Here is an 11,560-nt window from a genome sequence, read left to right as displayed (position 1 = left end):
AGTAACGGGTTGACTCGAGCAGAACAGGGGGCACACAGGGCAACTGAGGAACCGGGACGACTGAGGTGAGGCAGGAGGGGCACACGGGGTGTGCGGAGGGTGGGGTTGAAAGAGGCCCGGTCACGCGACAGGCAGCGGAAGAAGCTGGATTTTAGGTTGAGATGAAAAGCATATTTATTTTCTTCTCTATTTGCTGATTCCTTTTCACACTAAGTTACAAATTGTACAGTGCAATCAAGCCAATCGTTCTTGATCGAAATCAATCAGTAGATCGTTATTTCGCTCATGGTTTATGACTCGGATGAACCTTGTGAACCTACAGTACTTTAGTCACTACTATTAGTTTACTATTAGTCACTTTTAGTCACTACTACTGTAGTTAGTAGTGACTAATGAGTTGCCGCCGTAAGAGAGTGGTACCCAAGGGATGAATCACCAATCAAACGTCTGAGTATGAACGCCTCCATCATATAGCCGGGCTAGCGGATTACTCGGCCGGGCGGGGCCATGAGCACCAGAAATGCTTTACCAAATGAGTATTATGTATTACACCTTGCTCGCATGTTGCACATCACGTGACCAACCACACAAATCTGGCAACACTTCTAAGAGAGCACACGGTTATATACATTAGTTATGGAGTGCAATATGCACCACTACTTGCGACTGTCAACTGTCCCAGGTTGGAACGCCTAGCACACATAAAGCTCTGGAATGACTACAAAATTATTGGAGTTTTCTGTTTGATCATCACTATCTCGTCATTCACATATTTACACCGTAGGTAGTTAAGTACACGTCCTTTCCTTCAACAGTCTCGCAGTCTCTTGGTGCATGCATTCAATGGCACACCACTGTGAAAAATACACACCATGAACCCTGTCAAACAGTTCTCCTCCATTGTCTATACCCACCCCACATCACAGTTCTCCCAGTCCCGTGACCGCCGGCAGCGCCTCCAGCGGCGGCAGCCGACACTACTAGTTCGACGGTTCGTCACAGCTGGCAGCACTTGCGCATGTTTGTGCCGGGTTTGTGAGGCTCCGGCTGCTGTGACTGGGAGAGCGCTCTCAGCAGGGTCATGGGTCGGGTGTCACCCGGCAGGCCGTCCTCCGTGTGGTAGTCCTTTATAGAGCGCTGACTGACTCGGCGGTAAATCTCTGAGGGCATGTCACGGGGGAACGAGCGATAAGTTTGCTGAAAAAACGTCAGAAAGATGAGAATCGACGTAAAAGGCACAGGACCGAGCGTTACCTACAGGCTGCTTCGAAGCCAACCAACTAAATCAAACATTGCTAGCAATGTGAAAATGAAGATAGGAAAAGCATTTCAAATATTTTGAGAGCTCCAAAATCTGTGCTGAACGGGTCACAGCTGAAGTTAGGTGCTCACGACAGCCAAACGCAACAGCTTTCTGTCAAGCTCCTCGACCACTCCCCACCTGTGACAATGTTCTCGAACGCGGCATCCACGTTGGTCGAGTCGAGCGCCGACGTTTCGACGAAGCCGAGTCCGTGTCTCTCTGCGAAGGCGCGTCCCTCCTCCACCGAAACGGTACGAAGGTGGCGCAGGTCAGCCTTGTTCCCTGGGGGAGCGGGTAAAAGGGAGGTCACGAACGGGACCAGTGCTTGGTGATTGGTGAGAGGGTGTGGTACGTGGGACTGAAGAATGAAGAGTGGGAGGGATAGAGAAAAGCCGAGAGAAGAGAGAGCAGGGAGAGAGAGAGGGAGGAAGAGAGAGAGGGAGGGAGAGAGAGAGGGGGAGAGAGAGAGAGAGAGAGAGAGAGAGAGAGAGAGAGAGAGAGAGAGAGAGAGAGAGAGAGAGAGAGAGAGAGAGAGAGAGAGAGAGAGAGAGAGAGAGAGAGAGAGAGAGAGAGAAACAACAATGTTTATTGCGTCAGTGATCCCTAAGTCGAAACATAGAGGCGAAAACATAAGTCGAAACATAGAAGCGATAAGACCCGGTCGAATTGGGTAACCAGTGTCTCCTTGCTGCTGCAACTATCTTCAATAAATCAGATCGAGCTCGTGAGGTGCCGCCCTACCCCGAAAACAGTCCTGTTACAAAACACTCCATGCCACGTCACAAGTCGGACCAGCGTCTGCCGATAATGACGTGGCACTCCTGGATGACGTCATAACACCAAGTAGCGCCACGCCCTCCGATCACGACAAGTGACGTCACACAGGTAAAACGGACTCATTGCTACGCGCCTCAAGGTGAGATTGTGACGTCATTAACCCGCGCCCGGCTGGGGGTCCTGGATTTCCACGCCCTGCTGGGGGGGGGGGTGTTTGAACACCCCCCCTTGTAACTCGGCTCCTGGGCCACGTAGCGATACGCGGAAGGCGGCGTTCGAAAGAGCGTCAAAAATAATGACGAAATCATTTCAGTCAATTTTTTGGTCAGGTCAAAGGTCAGGTCACCAGAGGTCATAGAAGGCAAAATTTCGCCGATTTCCAGGTCGAATGTCGAAAATTTCCAAGAAGCCAACGCATAACTCGGGAACCAATAGAGCTACAGCACCGCGGAAAAGCGCATTCGATAGCCCTATTAACGCCCTTTCTGAGTAATTCTCTCAGATTTGACCTAACGTCAACGGTTTTGCCTGCAGGGGGCAAAAACTGCGAAAATAGCCAATTTTTTTTTTCGGAAATAATTTTTCTGCAATAACTTTTGACCCAAGCCTTGTACGAGCTTATTTTTACCGGCATCGTGTTCCTCTCGTCAAGACGCATCGAATGAACTATAACTTGACCTTGAAAGGTCAACTTGAAAATTTGACCTCAGGTCAAGGTCATGACCTGACCGGAAAGGGTCATGTTGCATATCAGTCGATCCGTATCGTCGAGCTGAACACATCTAAGGCGTTTTCATCGCTCTAGCATGCCTCTATCAAAAGTTATTTGCGAAAAACTGTTAGATACCATTCGTGACCTAAGATGACCTCAGGGCATAAACAAGGGTCACGGACACCATTTTCATGTTCTGTGTGTCTAAACCACTTGTAATTCGGTGTTTGGGAGTGCTTATAATGTCTTTCGTCCAAAAGAGGCGCATTTCAATTTTCTCCCATTGACTTATAATGGGGAGGTCGCAAAATTGACCTGACCTTAGGTCATCGATATCAAAATTCTGAGATATACATTTTGTACATGCTATTGCTCTTAGCAATCGCTGAAAGTTTCAAAGCGATCGGTCACTCGGTGTAGCTATGACAGACATTGAAACTTTTTATGAGGTGAGGTCACTTCAAGTGACCTGGTGACCTGACCTTGAATGACCTTGGTCTGAAATTTTCACAACATGTGTATAATTGATGTATGATAAGGTGTACCAAAAACGGCGGCGCTCCGCACCGCCGTTTTTGAGATATTCGCGAAAAACCACAAGGGGGGGGTGTTCAAACACCCCCCCCCCCCCCCGCAGGGCGCGGGTTAATCTGGATGACGTCGACATTTGTGAACTGTGTGATTCACCACCAGGAGCTTAGAGAATAAGCGCTAAGGTGTAAAAGAAGAACAATGCCGCGTGTATCAGCGACGGATTCCGTAACGAAGGACGAAGTCCGTGACTCGAGTACCTATTTGGCTGACGGTGAGTCAATATAGAGCTAAAAACCGTTAGCAAATAGTCCGAGTTGTGTCTCATTCCTTCCGCGTATGTTCATCACCTGATGAATTAAAAACCGCTGACTTCTACAGGAAAATGATGTGGCTGAGTCCGACAGCACACTGGATGAATCATAATGTCGTCCCGCCTCTGCGTTCTCTCGAAATGCCTATAATTTGTTCGCAGAAGTAACCCCGTCACCAGTCACCTCAGCCTATTTGGGCGACAGTGACGCGATGTAGGCCGGTCGGTGGTAACCGTCTGTTGATGCAAACTGATGCCGATAGTGCCTACTGGAACTGTCGCTGGGCTGAATGGTCTGCGTTTCGTGGGTCACAACTCACAAGTAAAAGGAACATCGAACAACTCGATGTCGACGGTTGACAGGCGGACAATTGACATGGACTCATTTTATCGTGCTCCTAATAGACAGGCAGACATTCATTTGTTTCGTTCACTTTTCGCTCCTAGCGACCGTTTTTGAGAGATCGATTCAATCGGTGACTTAAAAGGTCCTTGAGTTCGGGAGTTGCTACCATCACACTTCAAACCAATAGTACCGCTGTTACCAGTAGGTGTCACACGATGCAGCCTTTGCCTGTCAAGTGCCACACACCTACTCGCACGTCCAACTAAACACACCAAACCGCTAAACAGCTGAAGTACATCTGTCGGTCAGCTGGTGATCGCGCCGAACAGCCCAATCAACCATCTGCGGCCAACGTAGCGGTCTGTGACGTGACTCAGAGTCAGACACCGTGACGCCCCCCCAGTCGTGACTCCTATGACGTCACTGACTGTGGGAGCGGCCGATCGTTATCGAGCGAGACAGCTCGGCCCGCCCTACACGGCCCGTGGGTGAGGGTCTGAGCTCTGGGGAGGTTGGGGGCGACTGGCAACCCTGAGGACACCAGAACGGACCTTGGACGGACTCAAGACGGGATCAGGACAGACAGACATACAAGACACATGACGGAGGACCCAGGCCCCAGGGTAAGCGGCAGTGTTCATGGTAGGGAGACCCGCCAAGCTGACTTTTTCGAGACCCCAGCGATCCGCAAAGAGTCAGGCCGCCGACGGTTTCTTTATTCAGCCGTGACAACATACAACTCACTGCCACCAGCTCTGCGAGGCCTGGGGCCGCCGCAGTTCAAAGCCCAGTACCGAGCACTGCTACTCCGTGAGCAGTATGGCGATGAGGACCCGTGAGTGTGTTTTGTATGCGTGTGCTAAGAGCGAATGTTTTATCCATCACATCTTCCAAATGACATGACGCCCGGAATAGCCGTTCTCGAATGGATGGGTTTGTCGCGACGTGAAATAAATAAATAAGCCCAGGTTGGACACAAGGCGAACCTATAGGGCGAGTACAGCGTGAACTCAAAGTGAACCCATGGAGGACGTAGGAAGCAGGCAGGACGGACAGATAACAGACCATAGAGTCAAAGACCAACGAGGCGAGTCTGGGACGTTCAGAGGAGGAAACCCAGGCAGACCCAGAACGTGGGCGGGGCACGGACAGAACACAGGCAGGACGCGAGCAGGACGGAGCGGGAAGCACGGGATATTGGCCCGGATGTGGGGTCAGGACACCCCGGAGAGGCCAGGGTGACGGAAACTGAGCTCAGCAACGGAACTGGCAGGATCTCCCGCACAGCGCTGGGACGCTGGACAGAAATTAGCTCACGCTGCTATGACGTTTTAAATTGCGTGTAAGCAATACAAATTTATACAGCGATACCATGAAAGATTATGAATGGGAGCGTTGGATGATAAATTCACCGTGATTTGCGATATATTTTATATAAAGTTCTACTCCTTTAATCTCCTCTCCTTCATAGCAATGCTAATGTCTGACTGGCCCGAATACCCGGAAGGTGACTCATGCTCCAGCAATGACACGCTAAAAGCCTCCGATCGATACGGCCGGGCGCACTGGGACGAGCCACGTGTGGTTTTCTCACATACCACGTATGGTTTTCATACAAACCATGCCAGACGGTCACGTGACCCTGAGAGCCTGCGGCATTGCCTGTCCAGGCCACCGCTACCCCAATTGAAATGACCACATTAGCTAGTATGATATTTCGCTTCACTAGACGTCCGAGTCAAAACCCATAAGACTCATCATCAGACTCATCATAAGACTCATCATCATTCATCAGAGAACAGATGAATATGGTCAAACCGCTGCAGTGGCGTATGACACCGACTCCCGGGCAGTGCTTCTTTCTACCTGTTGTATAACGGACGCTATCACAGCTTAACTGACCTATGGCAAAGGAATGTCGGAACTTTTCTGCACCTTCCCAGAATACAACCAGTAAAACGCCTTTTGGGCGACCAACGGAGCGAGCGAGAGGATGGGCCTTGCACGTGCGAAATTGCGAGGGGGTACCTCCAAATAGCTTGTGAACTGCACCCTACTAACCGGTCTTTAGCGATGTGCCAAATTTCAGCGCAATCGGCCTAGCCGTTCTCGAGATCTGGAAGCGGCACACTGCACGTGCGCACGTGCAAGCGGGGTCCAAACTGACTTTTGCACGGCACCCTACTAACTGGTCCCCAACCGTGTACCAAATTTGAGCGCAATCGGCCCAGCCGTTCTCGAGATCTGGGAGCGCCCCCTGCACGTGCGCACGTGCTGTAGCACCCCAACCTTAACACATGCAGATGAATTATCTGATGGAGGCCTAACTGTGTACCGAGTTTCAATTCAATCGGCCCAACCGTTGTGCCGTTATTGAGGTTGCAATTTTGGGGGTTCTTAAAAAATGTCCAACTTTACCACGCGCCACGTGCGGTGGTTGGCAAGAACGCATGGTGGCCATCACACCACAGAACTTTTACGTCCAAGTGACATTCAGTAAAGAAGACCGCTTGTCAATCGGATGTCCCGTTCCTAAGATATTAGCTTTTGAAGAGCGTTCCCACGGCCGGCCGGCCGGCCGCTCATACTCAGAATTTTCCCTTAATTCAGTATGAGACTCCGCTCGCTTCGCTCGCTCCGTAATGACAAGGAAACTCTGTGAACTCTCGTACATATAACGCTTGTTTCTGCCTACCGATCAACGCGCGGTCTGACTGTGGGGGAAGAGGCGGTACTTTTGGCTGTGGTGCCTACTCACCAACAAGAATGACGGCGATCTCGTCGCAGGCGTGCAGCCGCAGCTCCTGCAGCCATAGCCGCTCCAGGTCGCGGAACGTGTCCCGTTCAGTGACGTCATACACCAGCAGGGCGCCTAGCGCGCCGCGGTAGTACCTGTATGGACAGATATGACGTCATACACCGCCCAACGCGCCGCGGTAGTACCTGTCCGGACAGATATGACGTCATACACCGCCCAGCGCGCCGCGGTAGTACCTGTACGGACAGATATGACGTCATACACCGCCCAGCGCGCCGCGGTAGTACCTGTACGGACAGATATGACGTCATACACCAGCAGTGAGCAGGGTGCCCAGCGCGCCGCGGTAGTACCTGTACGGACACAGGTGACGTCATACAACAGCAGAGCGCCCAGCGCGCCGCGGTAGTACCTGCACGGACAGATATGACGTCATACACCAGCAGGGCGCCCAGCGCGCCGCGGTAGTACCTGTACGGGCACAGGTGACGTCATACAACAGCAGAGCGCCCAGCGCGCCGCGGTAGTACCTGCACGGACAGATATGACGTCATACACCAGCAGAGCGCCCAGCGCGCCGCGGTAGTACCTGTACGGACACAGGTGACGTCATTTATTGGCAAAACTAGTCAGTGAGTCACGCGCAGACAACAATGGAACGGTGACGCGGCGTCGTATCGATCCTACCTTTGTGTAGAGCGTTCGCAAGTTTGGGATGTTTAGCTTTGAGGCGCTGTCACAATTCTTCTGTCACATATAGACGGTCGGCTTTGGACCCATTACATTCGCAACAATGCTGAGCTAACGTAGCCGGATGTCGGTAATTGCTGTATAAAACTGCGATCTTAACAACTGATTACTGAAGTCCCACAGGAAGACGTCATAGTGTACTGCACTGCATTGAGAAGCCATTGTCTTACAGGTCGCCACACAATTTGGCAATTATGTCATGGAGCCTGCATTCGTCACCCGGTGTTACCACCATGACAGTCAGTAATTAAACGGTGCGCACTGACGTAATGCTTATCGGAAGGGCGCCTAAACTAAAAGTACTCTTAGTTTAGAATGCTCCTCTCTTCTCATAAAAGTACCCTATGAAGAGAGGAGCATTATTATGCAGCCTGAGAGCAGTAACTCAAGCACGCAGTTTTTCGCTAAACTTGCTGTTATCGGACGGCTTTATATCATGCACGTCCATCCGTCGTGTATGTATTCCCGAGTCCCGACATGACCTGTCCAGACTCGATAAGGCCCCGATATCACCACTGTCGGCTATTTACCCAGTGGCCACTATTTGTCACGTCCACTGAAGTAAACAGAGTTGGATACCGCCGAGTGCACTCAGTGCAGTGCGAGTGGACAGTCGAACAAGAGATTAAAGGGAAATTGCGACGGTCCAGACTTCAGACGACGGGATGTCTTTCCAGTATCCTCCATACAAAGTGAAATAAAGTCCTGGAGGGCAGATCAGTCTGTACGGAAGGCAAGATTAAATCCCCGAAGGAATAGTGAACGAAATGCGGCATTGTAACAACGTTGCCACAGGCGCTAGCGAAACGCTAAGCTTGCGAAATTACTTCGGGCGAGATCGAATCGACGCAATCTGCGGTAAATTTGAGGCGGAATGTGATCAAGGTGCTTGACCTTGTGACCTCGGACAGCCGTTCCCTTCAGGAAGGCAGTCTTGACGCTACCTCAGTAGCGCCAACTGGGTCACCGGGTAACGAGTGCAAGGTCAAGGTCACCAATCTCACGGCGGGGCTTAGCTTTCAACGCTGAGAACGCTGGGAAGGGAAGCCGTCTCCGCTCCGCTACTGGCGAATAAAATAGAAACAAACGGCTGCAGAAGCACCGTTCGTCAGTTTTCTCCACTCCTGCTGAATTGACCTACGGGGCGACACCGCGGCGATACCAGTTACGGGGAGATATGGAGCGTGGGATGGGACTGCGGACGGTCCGCCGGCGCCAGGGAAGCACCAACCGCAGAGGAAGTGGTCACGGCTTCGCTATCAGTATCGCCTGGAAAACCAGCCACCTGACTTTTCAACACGTCCCCAGCGTTGCAGCAGTGACAAATGGTGACAGAAAAAAAGATCGAGAGGTTGGATATGTATAGCATGCACCGTGTGTCATCCACAGGTCATGAAAACAGGACAGCTAAGTCACGGTGGAGTACAGGCTATCACCACATATCCCCGGAGGAAACCCGCATTTATCGCACGTGCTTCCTTTGCAACCGAACTGTGCAAAGTACATAATGCAAACCAGGTCGTCCGCAGTGAAACATCGTCTCCCGCTGAGTGAAATGAAACCACCATCATCAGCAGCTCTAAATGTAAACTGACCGGTCTCAGTCTTTCCTCCTGTAACAGCTGACTGCCCGACCAAGCTAGAGCGGAGCGAGGGCGGGAGCAGGGCGGGGACAGAGACTTACGTGGAGGCGAGGGCCTTGAACCGCTCCTGGCCGGCGGTGTCCCAGATTTGAGTCCGTATTGTCCTCGAGTCGATCTGCGGTGGAAAAGACGGGGTCAGACGGGGTCAGATGGGGTCAGACGAGGTTAGACGAGGTCACAGGTCAGCCAGGAGAGCTTGGCAGTGGCGGATGACGTGATATCCGACTACCGCTCTCACAAATCGTATGAGTGTAGTCTCAGGTTGATGGTAACAAAGTAAACGTCTTACGAAATACCGATTTAATCCGAAATGTGCGTTTAATTCAACACTTCATTTGACCAGTGGTAGAAAGCATCACCATTACTTCCGTTGACGACTTAGAAGACAAGACCCATAGTGTTATTTGCGACCACGAGCCAAGAGAAGACGGTCTCGACAAAGGCAAACGAAACACATTTATCGGAAAAATATTTACGTTGCCAGAAGACCCACCAACACCTCGGTATATACAAAGTTCCTCGGACTCACCACCATGTTCTTGGCGTCGAAGTCGAGGCCGATGGTGGGCAGCGTCTGCAGCCTGAACGTGTTCCTTGTGAAGCGGGAGAACAGGTTGCTCTTGCCGACGCCCGAGTCGCCCACCAGCACAACTGGAGGTCACAAATCGCACGTCAGTTGCACGGTACCACGACATCAAACAAGAGCCAGCAAAACAACAAATCAACCGTCAGCGTCAGTTGACCTCTGTCCTCTGCAGCCACCGTACTCGACACTGGAAGCTAATGCGGACTCATGAATGCGTGGTAAAATGCTTAAGAGGTGCAGGACCGACCAATGGCGGTAAACTGCCCATTGGGCATTGACTGCCTGGAAAAGATAGTTTACAGCTTAGGTTTGCACTCGCCCATCACACTGACGTCTGCTGAATGATGCCTGACGAAGGCAAGTCGATCAAATAAACAGTTTTAGAGTCCAGTCAGCTGCCGGGGACTTACATAGTGTCAACATGAGGCTGAGTGGTGCGCACATACGACTCAGGGCAGGCAGGACTGCGATGGGAAGAGTATATTTGGCTGTCATATGGCATGCATAAAATCATGTTGCAGTCTACTCGATGCGAATTGCAATGGGGCATTGGTAGCGTACGTTTTCAAGGTAGCAGGAAGGTCATCACGCATTCGAGACTCGAGTGATCACTGGTCAGCTAGTGCCAGCTCCCAGCGAAGGTCAAGTGACGCGTTGATTTGCATTTAGATCGGCAAAGATATTCATGGTTCTCTTGGCAACACAAAAAAGTATGTAGGCACTAAGAGCAAAGTCGCTAGTCACATGCAAGGAACAAACTCAAGATAGGTACAATAAAACACGAGATTTAGGAGATTGGCCGATGGATCTGCTGAACAGATACTGAAAAACAAAATCCCCATCATATCCTCTCATATGTCGGACGGCACAAGACACTCCATTCACGGCCTTGCTCTCGGGCCTCGGCCCCGATAAAACGCCCCTCCCCTTCCCCGCCCGGTCACTCCCACCTGGGCGACCGTTGAGCCTCCCCCCTCCCCTCCCTGCACTCTGCAGCACCTGCAGTATCCGGTACCGGCCGGCCGGTCCGCGACTCACCTTTGAAGATGTAATCATAGGAGTCGTACTCGTCCGAGTCCGCCATGACTCTGTAGTCGGGCGAGGTAGGACTGGTAGGGGACGTCTGCGACCCCGGCTGAACGGGGTCTAATTCCCCGCGATGTGAACAAGCTCCAGAAAGAGTTCAGGGTCAACAGACCACAAGCGAAGCTTGCAGATCAGCAGCCAACACCGAACGCACCTATAAACGACACACTAAGAACACTTCTCTGTGCACTGCGGGTGGTCAAAGCGAGACAGAATACCGGAGAGCAGTTTCGCAAACCACGGCTCTTTCCCACTCAGTGCTCGCGATAAGTTATCGTCTCTGCGCCAGCACAGGCCGGACCTCGGCCCGTCGCTTTCACTCCGCCGTCCGGCACAGCAGTGGGTACCGTCCCACTCCCCACCTCTCTCGGAGCGGCCTCCGGCGCTACTGGCCGGCTGACGGAACGGAGCGGCCCTCACACCAGCCGGCACGCTCCAGTCGCCGCCACGCCAGCCGCAGCGACGTGGAACACCGTCATGCTGACGTCACGGACGGCTGTGTGACCAGTCATCGGTCGGAGTGCCCGCGGAGTGACGTCATACGTCGGTCGCCGGCAGCTGGGCGACTGGGGTGTGCGTGCGGTGACGGCCGACTGCCCCACCCCCGCCGCAGCTGCTGGGACGGTAGTGGGGACAACGGCCGGCCGCAGAGCACCACCTGGCTCCCCTCTGCCGCCGGCGGGGGTGGACGCCCCAATAGTCAGCTGATCGTCAGATGCTTCCAGTTCGCTGCACAGCGGCAAAACACGCCGAAA

At 52.3% G+C, this 11,560-nt stretch overlaps 1 protein-coding gene across 2 annotated transcripts; it reads right to left on the bottom strand.

Annotated features, from left to right (window-relative positions):
• Window positions 1–524: 524 nt before the first annotated feature.
• LOC122378568 (ras-related protein Rab-11B-like) lies at window positions 525–11,438 on the bottom strand. Of its 2 annotated transcripts, XM_043359793.1 has the most exons (7): window positions 10,758–11,188; window positions 9,663–9,784; window positions 9,175–9,248; window positions 7,245–7,270; window positions 6,741–6,848; window positions 1,442–1,585; window positions 525–1,160 (listed from the first exon to the last, which is right to left on the bottom strand). In XM_043359793.1, exons 1-7 carry the CDS (start codon window positions 10,801–10,803, stop codon window positions 997–999), a joined length of 684 nt encoding a protein of 227 aa, XP_043215728.1. In that variant the 5' UTR covers window positions 10,804–11,188; the 3' UTR covers window positions 525–996. The 2 variants fall into 2 exon arrangements, with proteins under 2 accessions (XP_043215728.1, XP_043215727.1); XM_043359792.1 differs by lacking the exon at window positions 7,245–7,270 and having other exon boundaries at window positions 6,741–6,874; window positions 10,758–11,438.
• Between the last annotated feature and the right edge of the window lie 122 nt (window positions 11,439–11,560).

This window comes from Amphibalanus amphitrite, unplaced genomic scaffold, assembly GCF_019059575.1.
Source record: "Amphibalanus amphitrite isolate SeventyFive unplaced genomic scaffold, NRLGWU_Aamphi_draft 000061F_arrow, whole genome shotgun sequence".
NCBI lineage: Eukaryota > Metazoa > Arthropoda > Thecostraca > Balanomorpha > Balanidae > Amphibalanus > Amphibalanus amphitrite.
Note: the sequence above shows the minus strand (reverse complement) of the source record. Positions and strands in the feature narration are given on the sequence as shown.

Bases quoted from the DNA above. Each gene is read 5' to 3' on its own strand.
- LOC122378568 (XM_043359792.1), bottom strand. From the start codon at position 10,803: ATGGCGGACTCGGACGAGTACGACTCCTATGATTACATCTTCAAAG. The intron at 6,875-9,174 runs GTAAGTCTCTGT...CTGTCCATACAG, and splicing joins TTCAAGGCCCTCGCCTCCAC to GTACTACCGCGGCGCGCTAG. The intron at 1,161-1,441 runs GTGGGGAGTGGT...ACATGCCCTCAG, and splicing joins GTTCGAGAACATTGTCACAG to AGATTTACCGCCGAGTCAGT.